Genomic DNA, 20131 nt, shown 5'->3' with positions numbered 1-20131 from the left:
TGAAAAGTGCTGTTTAAATTTGTTGTAGCTTTAGGTAGTAGTAACACTTCCTTCAGCAAAAAGCAAATAGATCCGCACGGCAAGAGAGCACGATGCGGACTGACGCCGAAATGGTTGATTAAAGGTACTAGGCGTCTTCTGAGAAGTTTCTCGAGTTACAACACTCCTTCTTATGGTAAAAGAAAATTAATGATTCATCCACCTTAAAGTGATGAAATACAAAATAATTGCGTTTGGCAAAGCTGTAGAAAACATTACTGTGAACAACTTTGCTCAAGACTATAACTTTCTAGCTCTTATAACTGCTGAGATATAGAGGTTTTTTGTGGAGACATAGTCAAAATCAGTTTTGTATCTGTAACTTTTTCTACAATATTTCTACATGTTTAGCGTGTTGTACAAAGATGTTAGGAATATCAGATTATATATCTTTTAACAAGACTGCAAACTGCTGTCATTCATATTTGAAAAGTTATTTACATTTGGTTGAAAATTACCCAACTTCCAATACCAATAACTTCTAAACGGGCAAAAACGTGCAGGCCATTCTTTGAGCAATTGAAAGTACCAGAAAATGCAATAAAACTGTGAAGAAACCAGACCGCCCCCACAAGACCCTTCCGAAATACTTGCATTGAAAGTTGTCACTTTTCAGAATTTGAAATGGCGATTTTGTGAAACCACGGGACTGCTATCGAGTAGGTGTGAAAAGAGGCATACAACTGGATAACCAAGCAACCTGGGTTCTTTCTAGTGACTAACAAAATGACTCGGGATCAAAACGTCAAACGAAATTAACTGCGAGAGGTTCGAAACCTACGGAATAGAAACGGCTCGTAAACTAGTCGATCTATATCCATGGTACTATCTACCCGTGCCTGTTCATAAAGTGCTCATACACGGGGCGATTACCCGTGACCCATCAAATCCTGTGCAACACTTGCGTGATCTTTTATACACTCTTTCTTCAAATCGTTGTCGTTTTTGAAAACCTTCCCCGTTTTCCGGTGCTTGCCCTTCATAATCGCCCAGAATTTCTCTATTGGGTGAAGTTCTGGCGGATTTGCCTCCTTTGGCAAAAAAACAACATCGTTGGCTCCGTACCACTCCATCACCGGTTTCGCGTAATGGCCCGATGCCAGATCCGGCCTAAACAGAGTTTCACCTTCGTGGGACCGGAGGCGCTTCTAGAGGCATTCTTCTTTATATATTTGGCCGTTGATGGTGCCAGGCCGGGGATCTGCTTGGCATCCGCTTTAATGTACGTCTCATTGTTCATTACGATGCATTTCGGCTGCACCAACCACTCGTGGTACAGCTTCTTGACGCGGGATTTCATCACCGAATTATGTTTATCGGTTCAGTTAGGCGCCTTCCTTACCTTGAAGACTTGAAGTCCGGCCCGCTTCATTGTATGCTGGACGGACCAGACGGAAGAATTGACCTTTTTTGCCACCGAAAGGTTCGGATTTCGCTTGAAGAAATCCCTCACCTTCCTTGCGTTCACGGGGTTGTTCGTCTTCGCTTTTCTTCCACTACCAGCTCGCCGATGGGTCGTCTGGGTCTCCTTGAACGATTTTACGGTTGAATTGCCGATTCCAAACTGTTTCGGGATCCACCTGTGAGACTATAGCCTGGATTTTCCACGACCTCACCCATAATTTTTTTTTTCGAAGCCAAGGGGTAATCAACTCTGCACACTGTGGCGAAACACAGCATGGCACACTGTTCGGCACGATAGAGCCATTTTGACAAGTAGGACACACACGATATAATATACAACGGCATCACTGCTGAGTGTAGACGTTTTGAAAATCGTTGCTAAGGTTGACTACTCGGTTGAATACTTTCTTTACTCAAAAGTGAGGCTAACGAGAGAATGTATTGTCATACATAAAACTGGTAAAACAACGATTCAATCAAGAGTTTTAGAGCGATAAACTGGTTTCGAGGATCACTCGAAAAAAAAAATCTGTTAGTATTCTCTGGACCGTGAATTGTTTTAAATCTAGTAAAACTCAATCCGATTCACAGGAAAAATCCCTGTGGCTCGTGATTTCATCCACTACAGCTTCTATTCGAGCTTGACTTCAATCAAGTTCATCCACATCAGGGTCCGATCGAGAGGGTCTTGTCGATACGGCAGTCAAAACAGCTACAGCGGGTTGCCTCCAGCGACCGACGGTTGGTCAAAAGCTACCTATGGAACAAACTGGTTGGATCCCGTGATCATGAAAATCATATTTATGCACGTTCGCAGTTGGGACGCAAATAAATATTAAGCAGTCTGTGGAGGAAATTTTGAAGAAGTCTGTTAACGTATCATCGAGGAATTGAGTAGGAAATTGCTTGTATATCCGACAAATTTTGACTACGCAGGGGCTGGGTAATGCATTTTTGGTAAATATTTTGTGTCCCTTGCAGCGTACTCAGAAGGATCAGAGCATGGTTTTCTGCGAGAGTTTAGGTACATTTACGAATTTATTATGCAGAATAATCAATGAATAAAAACAGCTTATCAGAGGGCGGCCAGATTTGTATACCGGTCTTGCCAAGGATCATCCGGGATGGGAATTTTTAATATTTTTCCCTGCGTCTCAATTGATATGGGTTTCTATAGGTTATCCACATCTAGCACGTCCCCGTCACCAATCCGGTCATTTTGCAGATGCATCTCAGTCATCTTCCTTCTTTTGAACTAGCTCGTATCAAGGGAGCCCAGTGCGATGGGTGAAAATTTGATTTGAGGCTTTATTAAAAACTTGCTCGAGGAAGTTGCTTCTAGGGTGGGATTGAATTCTCGCCCATCAAAGTTCTGGGTTACGCCTTCGTTTCTGTACATCTGCAAAGAGTCAGCAGTTCAACGGGACATCGAGCCATAATATGGTGGACGGATTTGATAGCTTCCACTTCCACTTCCTCTTCCACCTCCCGATGTGCAAACGCTCTTATGAGAATGAAGAGAAGCTGAATGCTTGGCTTGATCCATCAGAGACATTAAGAATGTAAACGCAATAAAATAAAAGTCATAACTCACGGGGTTGACACATTGATAGGCACACTTTGATTGAAACCTTGTTCGGCACAGCGCTTGGCACAGCTCAATCACTCGGCATGGAGTAAGGTGTGCAGAGTTGAATACCCCTTGGTCGAAGCAAGAAGATTCCTGAAATCATGATTCACCTGAGCTTAAATCATGAACTCAATTCATAAATTTAGCTATCAGCATTTAAACCAAAGCATGTAAAAAAACAAAGCAACTGACTGGATTCCAACCCAGAACCTCCTTGGTATGCACAGTTGTACACACCAACTGATCATTTGTTAATAACTTTTCACTCAGCTGTTGAAATTTGTTTTTCTTTAAAGTAATTGAAAGATTTGGATCATAGTTTACTATAGTTATGCAAAGATTAGGTAAATGTTCTATCGACTGCTTCAAAAAGAACTATTTTTCGTAAACTGTGTGCAAAGTTATAAGCAAAGGACCAGTTCGTGACCAAAACTGTGTATGCCAAGCATGCATATGGGATTAGAGCTAATTGGGAACAAACTCTTATGATATATGACCACCTTTTGGGAAAATTTTGCACACGGCAAGCCACAAGTCTGGTCCTCTGGAAGGCCTTAACATCCGTAGAAGTAGTCAATTCAAGAAACTGATGCTAGAGCTCTGCGATTTTGTTTTTTCAAAACCACTTATAGACGTTTTATTAGAATGAATTCGGAGTTGTGACCGGAATCTGAACTCACGGTATGGTCCACCGATCGATTCAAAACATCCGTAAAAGTGGTAAATTCATGAAATTGATCCTAAAGCTCCGTGTTTTTTTTCTCGAAACCGCTCAAAGACGTCTTATCAGAATTAATTTGAAATTATGACCGGAATTTGGACTCAAGTAACCACAAAGCCCGTTAATAGCCCTATAATCGCCCTTTTTCAATATAAGGTTGTTATAGGGCTTTAAAACTTTATATCAGTCGCTTTTTTGCATTATATTGCGGTAAGCGGGCTTGTTGTTTACTTGGGCGGGAGCTACGGGATGGACCACCGGAAGATCCAAAACATCGTTATAAGAAAATGATATTTATCCTAGAGCTCCGTATTTTTTTCAAACCGCTCGTAGACGTCTTAGCAAAATTAATTCTTGTTTTATTGCTCAAAAACGTGCACATGATGGATTATATTTGTAACGTATAAATGAGTAACTGTTACCTACGAATGAAGTTTTTACTAATTTGAGGCCTAAAAATTTATAACTTAAGGGGGTAGTACACTTTGAACGTCCAAAAAGTAAGGCATTTTCGTTAATTTTTTTTAAGCAATAAAACACTCAAGGAGGGCAAATATGTTAAAACCCATTTATTAGTCATCCTTCGAACTACAATTTGTATTTTTTTGAACTCGATTGGCGTCTCCCCGTGGCCGGTGCACCAGGTCGCGCGGGCGTCCTCGCGCGGGCGTCCTCGCGCGGAAGTCGGAAAACGGCGTGGGAAAATACTCCTTTCCATGTGATCCTGGAACATAAATCGAACAAAAATCCTGATTAGTAATGAAATTTGGGTTAGAAATACGTATTCCGATTTTTTTAAATTAATTTTTTCAAAAGTTGGGGCTTTAGGAAAAAAAAAGTTCTATTTTTTACGCTAAAAATGCTTACAAAATCGTGGATTAAAAATCCTTTTTTGACAAAATCGAAAATGTGGATACGTATTTCTAAGCAGAATTTAATTCTGAACAAGAAAACCTAGGCGAAATTCAAATTTGATGATAACTGGTTAGAGTTATTTCCCACGCCAGTTTGAAAACCCCCGTTTCGAGATAAAACGCGTTTAAAGATAAAAATGCTCTCTCAGCGCGCCGGTACATGTCTTAGGAAATCGCTTCGTAAAGCGGTAAGGAATATTCTGGCAGACTTGGAGTCTTTTCTAAATTAAAGTATACATCCCAAGGAACATTTTAAGCCAAAAAGAAAATGCATTTTCAAATGCAAATCAAAGTGTACCCCCCCCCCCTTAAGGAAATAAAAATATAGACCAAAACGCCAAAACCGAGGTACCCAAAAATTCAGATTTTTGTATGAAAAAGTACCCATCACTCCAAAAGGTGCACGTGTCTGAGCCTTCTGTTTGAGATCCTGAAGATAAAAGAATTTCCAGGTAACCATAGGCAAGTTATTTCGCCTTTGGCTATATACAGCTAAACAACGGCTATATCAGAGTTTGTAAGTTTTGATGAAGCCCGTGTATAGTCAAAAAGGTGAAATAACGTGCCTATGGTTTCTTGGGTTATTATAAAACAGCAAAAAGGTTATCTTCCATTTAATTCCACTTAATTAATGTTGGTATCCATGACAGATACGTATTTCGACTACAATGTGCAGTCTTCATCAGTGTCAGTCCCGCTAAAGATCTATCAAAAAACGGACTAATCACAGATGGACCAATTTTACCACCGTCTTTAAAATAAAGTCGATAAAAATTTCCGTAATCATGAAGAAAAAAGTGTGAGCACTAATTTGCATTGCAAATAGAGTCCCCACTGGCACGTTCGAGGCTCAGAAGTAAAAGCAAAGATGAAAAATTAAGTTTGTGGAAAACAAATTAACAGGTAGAAGAATTTATCAGCGACTCACGAGCACTGGCCACGTGCGTTCGAGAAAAAATTTCAACCACCACCGTTTGCACCATCCTGCGCAGAACATTCCGTAATTCTTCGGGAAGCACAATGAATAGGATATAGGGTGGTTGAGCCAGTAATGGAGCAACTAATGTAGTTTATTAATTGAAAAAATATAAACGATCTGCAAATGCAATTTTTATGCGTCAATCATGCTTGGCCTACACAGTTTTGGTCACGAACTGCTCATTTGCTAATAACTTTGCACACAGTTGACGAAACAAAGTTCTCTTTGAAGCAGTAGATAGAATAAATTTTAAGCTTGTTATAAGTACGTAAAAATAAGTAGATTTTAATTCTAGTAATAAATTGTATTTGTTTTTGCGTTGTAAAAATGAAGTGAGAAATGCTCGCTGCACATCTCGGACTTTAAGTGTAAAAATTCATTGGTGTTGATTCAAATGTTAAGATTTATCTACTCTTTGTATATCTATAATAAACTATGATTCTAATAAATCAATTACTTTAAAGAAAAACAAATTTCAACAACTGACTGAAAAGTTATTAACAAATGAGCAGATGGTGTGTACAACTGTGCATGCCAAGCATGGCGTCAATCTATAGCTTTAAACCTCTATTAAAAATATTACATTGTGATTAAATTATATTCATTTTTCGAAAAGGTGCAAAGGAGTCAAAATCTTATGGACAATTAATTGTGTTCCGTCATTTGTGGGCTAATTTACAGATTGAAATTTCCAAATCTAGTTTAAACGCATCTATAGCGGAGGAACGCAAAGGGTTTTCGACGGATAAAACCTAAGAGAAGAGGTGACAATACGGGGGCGAAAATGAACCACTTTTCTGTCAAACGTGAAACAGCTCCTGATTTGCCGATTTCATGTGCGTAAGATAGAGATAGAGATAGAGATAGAGAAAGAAATAAAAAAGGAAGAACCCAATTGTCACCTCTTCCTCTTAGGATAAAACTATCTCAACCGTTAGCGTTTGTTTACGCCAATTTAGGAAAGTCCCACTGTCAGGATCATGAATCGAGAAGTTACGAAGTGCTCAAGAACTGCTAAATTTCATTTGTACTCCCTCCATTGCTCCTGAAGATTTTCGTCCAGCAATTCATCCCATTTATACTGCTTTCTCCACCAGTCTTGGATGAAGATCTTTGCCAAAACTACAACTGGTTCTACTAGGCCAAGTGGATTGAATATACGGGAAACATCCGAGAGCACAGTCCGCTTGGTGATTATTGAAGTGGGGTTCCAGGACGGTGTGCAGAATTTGAAGTGAGGTAATGAGGTTCCCACATTAATCCTAGTGTTTTAACACTGGAATTAACTGATTCAAGCTCCAGAATAGAAGTCTGTCCCTCAATTTTTCTGGTACGTTTATTAGCAATTCACTCGAATTGGAGTTCCATTTTCGATGGAGTTTCATTTGTTCGATAAGGCTTTGGTCATCAAACAGTGCTGAGAACAGCATTTATGCGGGAAAACTCTGGCCTCACGACAGTTTATACGTTCTACAGAACTACATTGGACGCCAAAACCGTAACTGTTGAGTCCCTGAAAAAGGTCCCAAATGGACCACGTTGGACAAAAAAGAAAATAACAGGATTTTGATTTTGCCGAGACTGAAAGCCATTCAGAATAACTGTCACCGATTTCACAAATATGCAGTTCTCAATGGGTAAAACGCGTATAAAGGCTGATTAAAAGTGGGGTACGCACAAAAAGACCTGTAATTCGTTATTCAATAAGTTTAAAAAGTCCATTAATGATTGCTTTACAGTAATTTTATTAAAACTTCAAAGTTACAGCATTAGATGGTTACATTTCTCCAGTTCGAGCGAAATCTCGAACCTTCCTCATGATGGAGCCCATCAGCGCCCGCACGGACACGGAAACGGACACGGAATCAGCGCATTTCTTCCATTTTGCTCGCATTTGCTGGATGCATGCTTGGCATACACAGTTGTACACACCAACTACTCATTTGTTAATAACTTGTTACTCAGTTGTTGAAATTAGTTTTTCTTTAAAGTAATTGATAGATAAGGATCATAGATTACTATAGCTATACAAAAAGTAGATAAATTTGAATCTACACCAATGAATTTTTACACTTAAAGTCCGAGATGTGTAGCGAGCATTTCTCACTTCATTTTTAAAACGCAAAAACAAATACAGTTTATGACTAGAATTAAAATCTACTTTGTTTTATGTATTTATAACAAGCTCTATTTTATCTACTGCTTTAAAAAGAACTATGTTTCGTCAACTCTGTGTAAAGCTATTAGCAAATGAGCAGTTCGTGGCCAAAACCGTGTATGCCAAGCATGCTGGATGTCCTTGACTGCCCCGCCGCTTCGTGTAAGTCGCTGCTTTGAAAATGCCCAGTATTTTTTGATTGGTCGAAACTCCTGGCAATTCGGAGGATTCAATAGCTTGGGGACAAAATCGATCTTGTTGGCAGTATACCACTCCGGAACCACCTTGAAGTAGTGGCAGCTGGCCAAATCGGGCCAAAATATGACTTTGCCCCTATGCTTGCGGATGAACGGCAAAAAAACGCTTTGTCAGGCTTTCTTCGATATAAACTTGGGATGTCATCGTCGAGGATGTGACGAATGGTTCCGTTTTCAGGCCACAACTGCAAATCGCTTGCCAAATCATGGCCTTCTTCGCGAACTTGTCGGCAAACATGAACTTAAACCTTCCCGACACATCCCCACGTCCAGTCGCGATGTGAAACTTTTGACCGGGAAGGTGCTTAAAATCGAGTTTGACGTATGTTTCGTCAGCTATCAAAGTGCAGCCCTTTTGTTTCGTTAAAACACGGTCGTACGAAAGCCTTGCACGCTTTTTGGCCACGGAATTCTGCTTCGTGTGCGGGTTCGGATGTTTACTGACGTTGTATGACTTGTATCTTTCATGGCAAGAATGTTCCGCACCGTTTAGTTGGCGTTGTTTCTGGCCACATCTCGGATCGAAAGACCGGGGTTGACTTTAACGCACCTCAGTACCTTGCTGCGCAGCTGACGATCCCTCATTCCAGTTTTTTCGCAGGTCCACTGATTCCTTTACATACTCAGAGTTTCCTTGTAGGTTTTGAGCACTCGACACACTGTTGTTTTCGGCATCTTCAGTACTTTAGCCAGCTTGGAACCGGACCACTCCGGATTTTCCAGGTGTTTGTGCTCAATATTTGCTCTTCTTTCGAGTTCCATTTGACGTTATTTCTGAACGCGATCGACTACTTTGATCAAACATGCACCAGTTGTTCTCTATAGAAGTTTAAACACACCACTGTCAAAGATTTTCGATTCCCAACACTAGAGGCGTGCTCGCAGCGACCCATGAATTTGTCATGAATTTGAATAAATGTGTGTGTTAACTTTTAGAAACTGAAATCTCTTCGAAAGAATTTTAACGAAACATTTATTTTCCGCATCATTATAGAAGTCGGAGAAGGTCCAGACATTTGTTTTATTTTTTTTGCTATGTGGCGTGGAACTGGTCGAAAGCTAGTTTGTTTTATCACGATGCTTTTAACGACTTCCAACGGATGATTCTTCTAAATTTCCCTGGAGGTTTATTCTTAATTCTACCCAAAAGGGTATCTGGCTTTCTCCTGAAGCTTCTTCTGACATCAGCTGTGATATTTGATCAAACTTCCTCCGGAAGAATCTTACAATCTATCATGGAAGCTCCGTCTGAATTGCCCCAAAAGTCCTGCGGACTTGCCCCGAAACTGTTTTTTGGATTCCTCTGAAAGTTTGATCAAAATTTTCTATGAATGTTTCTTTCGACTAGCTCCGAAAGCACTTTCACTTTCCTTGGACGTTTATCTCCCGACAGATTCTGTCAGCTTGGAAGTTTCTCCTGACTTCTATGGAAGTTCTTTCCAGCTTCTCAAAATGATTCCAACTGGAAATTTCTCTATATTTTAACAGAGAGAATATCCCGGGCATTGTCTTTTGGTCGGTGTGCTCTATTTTAAGTGCATGCCATTTTTTTAGCAGTTTGTTTTAGCAGGCATGTGAACTACACACTTAGACAAATTGATGTAAATTTAGGTGCTCTGAGACTGACATATACGAGCGTCAATTTGGACATAAAATTGAGACGCAAAATTCAGCTCAATCAAACGTACTTTCAAACTTTTGGATGGTATTTCTAAGTGTAAAATATTTTCCAATGCTATCACTGGTAGGAAGCATTAAACACAGATTTCAAATCTTAAAATTGAATAAAATATATGTTGTTTTAATCCCTTCTATGTCAATTTGATGTTTTGTCCTACATCACAAAATGGTTTAGACTTGCCGCTAGGGCGGTTTAAATGTAGCGTGGTCAGAAAACATTGAAACCTAACTATCTCCGTTATGAGCAGGAACCAAGAGGATATTCACTCCGCACAGCGTGCCAAAAACAGTTTTGGGCACACCTGGGAACCCTCATTGGCACTGTTTGGCATTCATGGTTAAGCAATTGTATGTTATTTAAAGTGTCTGGAAACACTACACAATCTCTGTACCTGCATCTGATTCAATCATTGTTGTTGACACAATCGAATTTTTGCAAACCGCAAAAACCGGTAATTTCCGCCTAGTCTAACCATGGATTCCTCACAAGACAGTCAGCTCAGTGCACATCCTAAGGCCTATCCCAAGCAGCACATTATTCCGCGACTCTGCGACTCTGCGTTCACACATTCGGATAACTGCGCATACCAAAATTAGGGAGCTCCCTACTGTGCTGAGAAACATCACCGATTGTGATATGAAGAAAATGTTCCTCCAAGAAAACTAACCGCTCTAATCCTTGGTAAAAATGGTATTCCTTCCAGATGCATGATACCAGCTCCGTAATCAAAATCGTAACCCAGAACTAAAACCCGACCACATTTCCTATCATTTGGGCTCTGTGATACTGCACTGTTATTTTTCAGCTTACTGCTTCAACGACGGCCATTCCATCATCCAGCATAGAAAGTTGCAACAACTTTTGGCAAATCTTGGCAAACTAATCGCGCAGCCTGCCCCGCAGCTTGAGTTCCGTTTCTCGGATGGCGTACTTCCGGTCGAGCTCCCGGTATTACCATAGAGGTAACACTAAGACTAGTAGGTCGCGAAAAAACGTGCTCACCTTTTTGGATCTGCTCTGGGACTATCTTCGGTCCCAAGCTAATCGATGCACCCCTCGAAACATAGGGAAATCCACGAACCCCTTGTTTGTATCTGTCAAACTTTCATAGCGAATCAAAACAAACATTGTGTACTACTAGGATTAATTTTGACTAGAATGACTAGAATCGATTTGCTTGGGACCAATAGGCTAGTCAAGTAGTGAGCCAATATAAAATCGTTAGTTTCCACCGGTTGGTATTACCTTATCGGCAAGAAAAACAAAACATTCGATCTGTCAGAATACCGAGTTGCCAATGTTATTATTCTCAAACAAAGTCAGGCCGATGACTGGCGCTGACGGCGCTGCCGGCACAGTGTGGCAGACTTGAGGCACACTGAAAAAAAACTGACCACCCCTTGGCAGGAACTGATAGTAGAATCATTTTTGCATCATTAGAACTATTGAATCAATTTGACGATAATGAAATATGCATCAACTTTCAAAGCAGATAAAATGAGGGGGGAGGGGTAAAAAAGCCAGAAGTAGGCACGAGGTGGTATCCACTAGTTGCCTAGTGTAGCTCCACTAAAGCCCATTTCTTACTCTCTCTCCTCTGCCTGGATCCCTCCGGGACCACGCTGAAGCGCTACTTCGAGGGGGCTGGCACTTCTCATACTCTCGCTGCAAGGATAGATCGCTGCTCCTCTCTCCATTCCAAGTGACACATTTCATCGACGACATTCTCCACGTTAAGGACAGGCATCTCCCTTCGCACTATTTCGCACCTTGGACAGTCGAAGACCACATGCTCCGGCGTTTCATCCACCACATTGCCACACTCCGGACTGAGGGGTGACGCTGCGTGTCCGAACCGATGCAGGTATTTCCTGAGGCAGCCGTGGCCAGACAGGAACTGCGCCGGGTGGTTGAAAGAATCGGTAATAACCGATGTGTCCATCTAACGTCATCCACCATGTTCCACTCCTATTGCCACTTTGCCAAAGACTCCGCTTTCACCAGTTTCCGTACTCTACCGACTCCTCTCCGACTGTAGCACTCGCTGTCCTCCACCGGGTGATGCCGACAGGGATCATTCCGGCGATTGCGCATACTGCTTTCGATGAAATGCTTCTGTACGCACTCTCGACTCGCATGGCCATCAGCCGGAACGTACTGGTAAGTTTCCTTTGGTTCTGCTAGACCACCATACCTCAGTATCTAGCCAAAATACGCCTCTTGATATTGCTGGGAATATAGTTTTTCAGCATGATTCTAGCTATTGTGTTGATGGCCTTCCAACGATCTTGAAGTTGAAGTTTAGCCGGTCATCGATCATCACTCCCAGGTATTTCAACACGCGCTTCGAGGCAAAGGCGTGCGTTGGACCAAAGATGGAGCCTTGTGGATCTCTAGTTGTGATCCTAATCGATCTCTGTCCCATATATGTCTCGTAGACCAGAACCAGGCTCTGGAACTAACTCCTCAGAATCCTGTAGTAGGTAGTCTGGGACCCTCATTCTATGCAGCGTTTTGGCAATGGCTTTCCAGCTACGCTGTTGAACGCATTCTTGACGTCGATCGTTATCACGGTGCAATATCGATCTCCTCTTCGCTTCGACCATTGTCCGAATAGCATCAACCGTTGATCTCCCCACAACTTTGATTTGCTTTAAATTGATTACGAAGATGATGTTCTACCAACATGCTCCATCATCTGCTCAGCATGAAACAATGGCGTGCTTGGCGTGAAGAATGGGGCAACACATCCAGACTACTTTGTCCCAAGTGCAAGATGCAGTGTTGCCATGAGAGCAGTCAATTAATCAAGTAAGAAAGTTGTCGACTTCGTAATCCATTTATAACTAATTAACATGAAGTTTAATCAAAAAGTCGTAGCAAGACCATGCTGAAGGTGGCTGGGTTCTATTCCCGGTCCTGGGCATAGAGTATGATTGTACTTGCCACACGATCATACTAATGCAAAAATAGTGCAGGCATCGAAAGTTCTCAATTAATAATTAATAAATGTTAATGATTTAGAATCGTTATTATCGTTATCGAGTGGAGCAAAATCTACCATTCTTGTATCATTCACATTTCGCTTACTTTCTTAAACCTAATCTCTTAGCCTCAGTGCTTTCCGAATCATTTTGTGTGGTTTTATTTTGGCTTCACAGCTTGTGGGGAATTTTTTCCACCTGAGTTGCAATCATCTGCCGGCCTGATTTCCCATCCCGAAGTTGACGGAGGATGATAACATCGAAAAAAAAATTCCCCCGAAAGGGTTCTCTGAAAATAGACAGAACGCTTAATGAGCCATGCCATTACCAGAAAACATCAGCTGGCGGTGAAATTAAAGACCGAGAGACTTTTGAACTTTCTCACCCACCATTCCACGTCGCTAATAAATGGTGTCGAGTTCTGAGGGATCGACGTTGAATAAAGGGGGATGAAACGGCGTTTGAAGATAAAGGGTAGGCTAGGTTAGCTACTGCCAAATTAACTTTTCTGCGAAGACTTTGTTTCGGGGACGGTTTATTATAATCAGATTAGATTCACTGCTCCCTTGCTTACTTTTACCGATGCATGTGATTCAGTCAAATTTTCCGCTACGGTGGGGCTATCTTATTCTTCGCATTTCAAGCTTATCGCTTATTAGCTTATTGCGTGTTCTCAACTGAGTGTTCTAGATGTACTTCCCCAGTTATTAATTGAGAGCAATCGATGCCTGTACCATTTTTGCGTTAGTATAATTGTGTGGCAAGTACAATCATACTCTATGCCCAGGACCGCAAATCGGACCCAGCCACCTCTAGCATAGTCTTGCTTTGTAGCTCCGCCATTACCGATTGAGCTAAGAGAGGCCCCATTCAGGCTTTCTTCAGCACGCTAGAAGAAAGCAAAATTAGTAAGAGGTTGTATCCAAGACACGACCGTAGATTTGACGTAGGATTACGAAAGGTAGTTTTGATGTCACAGCAGAAATAGTAAATATTAAATCGATTTCTTAACTCGTTATCAGTGAAGAAGTTCGATAGGTTGAAATTCGGAAGCAATTTGAGAGTTCTGTTTTTGAGGTGCTCTGTCGGTGTCCTGGACGATATGTCTTGGATGCAAGCTCTTACTTGAACTCTTTAGTCAACTCTTTTATCAGTCTATTGTGCTCCTGAAATGACCGATGGGTTGGAAGCTTGGAAGTCAGTTTGGAACACTGCTGTGGATTTTTTTCCTCGATGTTCTTGGAGATTATAGCGGTGCGGAAATGAAACATGTACTAGGGAAAACACATCAATCACATAAAATGAGCATACCGAACGGTACCTACGTTTGCATCAAGAGGCATAAATCAAGAGGTACCGTCTGGCATGCTCAGTGGTCGGTATCAATATTCGGTGACTGTGTTAGGGAAACCACTTTTCCCATCACGGAAACGCCTCGTCCTAGAGAAAGCCTTACCTTAGTTTGAAGTGTTTCTGGCTAATTGAAATTGTCATGTGGTATTCGGTCATTGCGAGAATTTGTATGTACCACTTCAATACTTGACGCATTTGACTACAAACGTTTTGTTGCTGGGTACATTATCTTCCTCCTTCTTTGGCGAATGGCCCGCTCAGTGGGCTGTAGCTCGCGCTTGCGGGCAGCCTTTCGTCGTGTACAACGCCATGCGCCGAGAGCTTTGGTGAGATCGGAGTGAATTCGATTTTTAAATCTGTGTTAGGGAAAGCGCTTTTCGCATTCGATCGGTGATAATTTTCATTATTATAGCAACAGTTGCACATCCGTGCAATTTTCAATAGTGTCCTTTTGAAAATTGATAAAGTGTTCATTTCTAGATAGAGCTGGAATTTGGGCGTAACAGCTTTTGTAAACAATGACTTCTCTCGATGATTTCTAAAAAGCCTAGACTCGCTTACTCAAATCAACGTCACTATCGGGTAGTGGAAGTCTTCCCCTCCCCGTTGGTTGTATTGGTTTGCGTGGGCGTACCTTGAATTTCGAGAAATCATCGAGAGAAGTCATTGTTTACAAAAGCTGTTACGCCCTAATTCCAGCTCTATCAAGATTTTATCAAATTCGTAGATGACATTCCTATCGATTCAGTGCTGTTGTTGTGGGTAGTCGTGGGTAACCGACGACTACTTAGCTCTAAACCGAAAAAAAAGTTGTCTATTGTAGTCAACGACAGCATGCAGTCTTCGTAGTCTTGTATCTTTCCCAAGTCAATACAAATTCGTTGTGAACCGATTCGGACGCCTGCTCGTTGTGCCAACCCAAACCTTGTGCAGTTGCGTTACAAAACTCTTTCACGTGAAACTTGCTTATATGGTATTTGCACGATTTTGGTAGATGCAACATTTCCCAGTATTCGACAAACTTATTAATATCTTCTTCAAATCCGGGTACAAGTTCGAATGAGAAGCATTTCTTGTACGCATTTTGAAACTGTTTCAGGACCTATAAAAAGTAACAGCCATTAGTTTTATACCTGCTGATCGAAAAACAACTGTTCATGATCCCAAGTGTCACGTAAAGTGGAGGCGGAGGGCGTACCAGCAAAACAGGAGTGCTGTTTTGGGCGAAAACCAGCGGTGGTTTAATGCAGCTAGCATATTTTTTACGACTTTTGGAACATGGGTCATTATTGGAATTTTCCCGAATGTTTCCAATCGTTCGGGGCACTCCACTTTGCAATGCAAGGTTTGATTTTTCTGTTACACAATATGGACAGGGGTGAGTAGATGAATGCGCCATTATTCCAATAATCACGTTAATCGTCTTTAAATCACCGGCAATAATCGATTCCAAGGGATTCAGCTTCAAAAGACCATTCCAGGTTAGAAAAATATATTCATATTTTTCGGCAAGATTTGGAGCCAATGCCAAAAAATGGAGGCGTTTCACGCCGCTGTCTTTAAAATCATCTGTGGAATTATTTTGGGTTTTGGATACAACAGAGAGAGTGATCTTAAAAAATCCTCCTCCGCCGTCGATACCAAGCTTTATAAAAAGTTCTTCCTCACTCGTGTGTCTACTTTTCTTGATGCGTTGAAGCAACTCAGATATATTATTACAAAATATAACTGGAACATCAGCGCATTGACCAAGATGGACGTTTTCAGCTAGAAAAGAGCATTTTAATTTAGATTTCTTTAAACCATGTACCTTTTTGAGTTTTACCTTTGGCTACCCAACAAACAATTTTGGCTGCAGATTAGCTTATACAGCCAAAATTTGCCTTATGCAGCTAATTTTTGCCTGTATAAGCTAAGCTGCAGCTAAAATTGTTTGTTGGGTACTTCTCCTAGCTCTACAATACTAAACAAATCTCCAAGCTGTGAGTTCAGTTTGGAAAGCTTCCCTTTTAAGCCAGTTTCAAAGCTCACTCCACCTCGTTTTAAACTTTTCATGATGCCTGTAAATCAACTAACCAATAAGCAAATCGAAAGCTTCGGCAAATCCTAAATAAAATATTACGAAGAGTCTTCCGCATGCTCAAGTTATTCTCCGTCTTCACTTTGAACATATCTTCTGTCCGCATGCGTTTCCGTTCTTTCAAAGATACAGTAGAATTAGCTTTTAGAAATACGGATGGTTTTCCTCGACGATTTGATAAGCGAATGTTTTCAGAACCTGTATGAATCAAATAAAACGTTAAAGCTACATTCTGAAATACATCAGTTGCTGTTTTACCAGAAGTTGAGACTTTTTCGGCTAGAAACTTTGATAAATTTGCTAAATTTTCTGAACGCTCAGTGACAGTACAAACGTGATTCTTCCCTCGTCCGATTTCCGTTAGACAAGTATTACACATGCGTATGACCTCGCGTATGACTTTAGTAGTGTTTAAATTGCTCGGTTTTGAATTACGTTGGTTTTCCTTTCTAGGAACTGTTCCCGGTAGATTTTTACCGTACTTTAGCTGGGCAGCCCCACAAACTTCACAAGTGCACTTTGAATTTGTTCTCGTACTCTTAGAATAGTTAAACTTGTATTTATGTACGACCACTTTTCTGCTATTTCCATTTACAGAACTGCAATAAATCCGACACTTGGCACATATTGAGGACGGATAATACCACTCACGAACATTAATATCGCTTAAGTAATGATCCCTAATCACTTGTCGTATTGCACTGGAGATCGGTCCAACGTTTTTTTTTTTTATTTGAAAGGCATAAAATGCACACTTTTTTTTGTTGATTGTGATGATCCATGATAAAATTTCAAGCAAAACAAAACGCGCTGCAACTCACAAAAGGCACGTTTGTCAATAACGTTTGTCAATGCCTACTTGTGTTCTCTAAAAAAAACAGCTAGTGTTGCGATTTGTGCATGTAAAATATGTGATGGCATTTCACTGTTTTTAGTGAGATTTATGCAGTTACGCCTTTAAAAGGGCGAAACTCGAAAATGCACCCTACGATTTTTTTTTAAATTTGTTTAAGAGATGCAGAATGATCTAACGAATCGATTGGTATACTCACTTTTGATGGAACTAAAAGGAGCACCGTGCCCCTAGTATGCATGTTTAAAATTATTAAAATCGTTCAATTTGAAGTGTCCCTGGTAGAAAATGAAGAAAACGATGTTAAATGCTAGTGCCCTGGGAGACATGTTCAGGGAAAAAAATTAAACTTGAAATAAAGTGCGCCACTGGTAAACCTTTTCAGGTTAAACTTGAAGTGGTTTGCGCCCCTGATGTACACGTTCAGGGAAAAATTTAAGTGTGTTGTAAATGGCTTTTCAGTTTCGACAAAATGAATATCCTGTTATTTTATTTTTTATCCAAAATTCCCCTGATCGGGGAAAAAAATGTAACCTCTAACGGTGTGAATCCTTATTGGTGGACAAAAGTTGTCACTACTTAGTGGCGTAAGATAGAAATTTTGACACGATGATGCTTTCAAAATTCCTTTACGGTGAGGTATTGAAGAGAAGTTTCGGAAGTTCGGAAAGTACTGAATCACTTGAAACACTTCAGAAAAGTTTAGAATCACTCCGGAAAGTACTGAATCATTTCAGAATGATTGTAATCACTTCCTCAAGTACTGAATCACTTTGGAAAGAGAGCTGAATCAATCTAGGAAAGTTTTAAATCACTTCAGAAAGTACTGAATCACTTCAGACAAGCTCGGAATCTCTTCGGATAATGTTGAATCACTTTAGAAAATTTCGGCTTCACATTGGAAGGTATTGAATCATCCCAGAAAGTTTGTAATCATTTTCGCAAGGACGGAATCATTTCTAAAATAATTGAATCATGTTAAATGTTCGCAATCACTTCGGAAGTACTGAATCGCTTCGGAAAGTTCATAATCACTTCGGAAAGTGCTGAATCATTTCAGATAGTACCGAATCACTGCAGAAAAGTTCAGAATCACTTAAAAGGACCAAATAATTTCATAAATGTTTGGAATCACTCCGAAGAGATAGTTTGAATCACTTTTGAACAGTTTGAAATAACTTCCGAACTTCAGAAAAAATCGGAAATTCTTCCGATGATAATGAATGACTTAAGAAAAGTCTTGATTCTCTTTGGAAAATACTTAATCATTCCAGAAAGTTTGTAATTGCTTCCTTCCATAAAAACTGAATAATTTTGGAATGGACTGAATCACTTCACTAAACTTCGAGAAAGTACTGTATCCATTCTTTAAAGTTTGCAATCACTTCCTCAAGAACTGAATCATTTTGTAATAACTGAATCACCCTAAGCGACTTCTGTGGGCTCTCGAGAAAGGGCGAGCTGCCTCGACAGCACCCGACATGATAGGGTACCCAATGCTTCGACGTCTACCTTTGTCCGTGAAGATGACACTGCTAGAGCTGCTCAACCGGATCTGGCGTAATGGAGAATTTCCTACCAGCTGGCGAAATGCAATCGTGGTGCCCAGGCTTGATGGAGCCTCGCTCGCGAGTTTGAAATGAGCCGAGCGTAGCATTTATCTGAGGAGTAGAATGCCTACTGCCAAATCATTCCACTGAGCTTCAGAGCTTGTGAGCGAAGGGGGATAAAATGAGAGTGAGGTTTGCTGCCATTCCTTGTTCATGTTTTCTATCACACGCTCTTACTCTCACTCTGGGTGAACTCTGAGCTTTTTGCGTCGAACAAAAAAGTCATCCGGAGTATCGAAAAGCGCACCTCACGTCAAATCATCCTCTCGCTGTAGTTCACTCTCCCTCTCTCTCGAGGAGTTTTTGTTTACTTCTTCCATATTCCTACCGCCACTCACTCGTGGTGAGGGCTGAATAAACTCGCAGGACAAGAGTTTTTTAGAACCTCCAGTGAGTTTGAGGAGTTTTAGCAAGCCTGGTGGTGCCCATTCCGAAGCCAAACTGCCTCGATACCGGACCCGCTGCGTTCCGTCCAATCTCGCTCACCAGCTGCATGGCGAAGCTGCTTGAACACATCATAAATCGACGACTGATCACCGAGCTAGAGTCGAGCGGGCGACTCGACAAACGACAGCACGCTTTCCGTGCCGGGCGAGGCACCGACACGTACTTTTCCGAGTTCGAGAGAACGCTTCCAAGCACAGACGAGCACTGTCTGATAGCATCCCTGGACCTGTCGAAGGCTTACGACACCACCTGGCGGCGCGGCATAATCCGCACTCTGAGGTCATGGGGAATACGTGGTCGGATGCTGAACATGATGAAAAGCTTCCTCTCGGAGCGAACGATCCAGGTATCCGTTGGGGGGCATATGTCTCGCCAGTATCCGTTGGAAAACGGAGTTCCGCAGGGCTCTGTCCTGTCAGTGACGCTGTTCCTCATCGCGATGCAGCCCATCTTCCGAGTAGTGCCCAACGGAGTCTTCATTCTTTTGTACGCGGACGATATCCTCTTAGCAGTGCGAGGTGCTAAAACTGAAGGCTTACACCGAAAACTACAGGCCGCCGTCAAAGCCATCAACAAATGGACGAAAAGCGTTGGTTTCACTGTGTCGGCAACAAAGTCACATGTCTTCTACTGCAGTCCGAACGCACGACGGGATCCCGTGCGTGATATCTCTATCGAGGGAACTCCCGTGCCAAAGACCAACCGGCTGAGGATTTTAGGTGTAACCATGGACCGAACGTTATCCTTCAAACCTCACTGCAATATGGTTAAGAAAGCATGCGAATCGGGGTTACGGATTTTACAGATGATCGGTGCAAAACTTCCACGTGGCAATCGGACTTCTCTGCTGCAAATTGGGTCAGCCGTAGTTACTGCGAAGCTGCTCTACGGGATTGGACTTGTTAGTCGAGGAGGGCCAGCAACCTTCCAGACTATCGCTCCTGCCTACAACAAAATGGTTCGCTTCGCTTCCGGAGCATTCGTGACGAGCCCGATTAACTCGGTGATGGCCGAAGCTGGG

The 20131-nt window shown here is 41.5% G+C and overlaps 2 protein-coding genes across 4 annotated transcripts in view; one reads left to right on the top strand and one right to left on the bottom strand.

Moving 5' to 3' along the window:
• Positions 1-20131, top strand: part of LOC135708797 (neuropeptide SIFamide receptor-like) — a 147716-nt gene that overhangs the window by 6030 nt on the left and 121555 nt on the right. The gene's annotated exons all lie outside the window — the stretch shown is intronic.
• LOC135708811 (uncharacterized) lies at positions 1112-19158 on the bottom strand. The gene is made up of 7 exons (XM_065230962.1): positions 19079-19158; positions 16459-16799; positions 16243-16398; positions 16065-16180; positions 15484-15930; positions 1382-1603; positions 1112-1321 (listed from the first exon to the last, which is right to left on the bottom strand). Exons 1-7 carry the CDS (start codon positions 19156-19158, stop codon positions 1112-1114), a joined length of 1572 nt encoding a protein of 523 aa, XP_065087034.1.

This window comes from Ochlerotatus camptorhynchus, unplaced genomic scaffold (assembly GCF_037179485.1).
Source record: "Ochlerotatus camptorhynchus isolate MF236.1 unplaced genomic scaffold, CSIRO-AGI_Acam_v1.1 ptg000335l, whole genome shotgun sequence".
Lineage (NCBI taxonomy): Eukaryota > Metazoa > Arthropoda > Insecta > Diptera > Culicidae > Ochlerotatus > Ochlerotatus camptorhynchus.
The sequence above is the reverse complement of the archived record's forward strand: the minus strand, read 5'-3'. Positions and strand labels throughout refer to the sequence as shown.

Bases quoted from the DNA above. Each gene is read 5' to 3' on its own strand.
- LOC135708811 (XM_065230962.1), bottom strand. From the start codon at position 19,158: ATGCAGCTGGTGAGCGAGATTGGACGGAACGCAGCGGGTCCGGTATCG. The intron at 16,399-16,458 runs GTAAAACAGCAA...TGATTCATACAG, and splicing joins CGAAAAAGTCTCAACTTCTG to GTTCTGAAAACATTCGCTTA. The intron at 15,931-16,064 runs GTACCCAACAAA...AAACTCAAAAAG, and splicing joins GTATTGTAGAGCTAGGAGAA to GTACATGGTTTAAAGAAATC.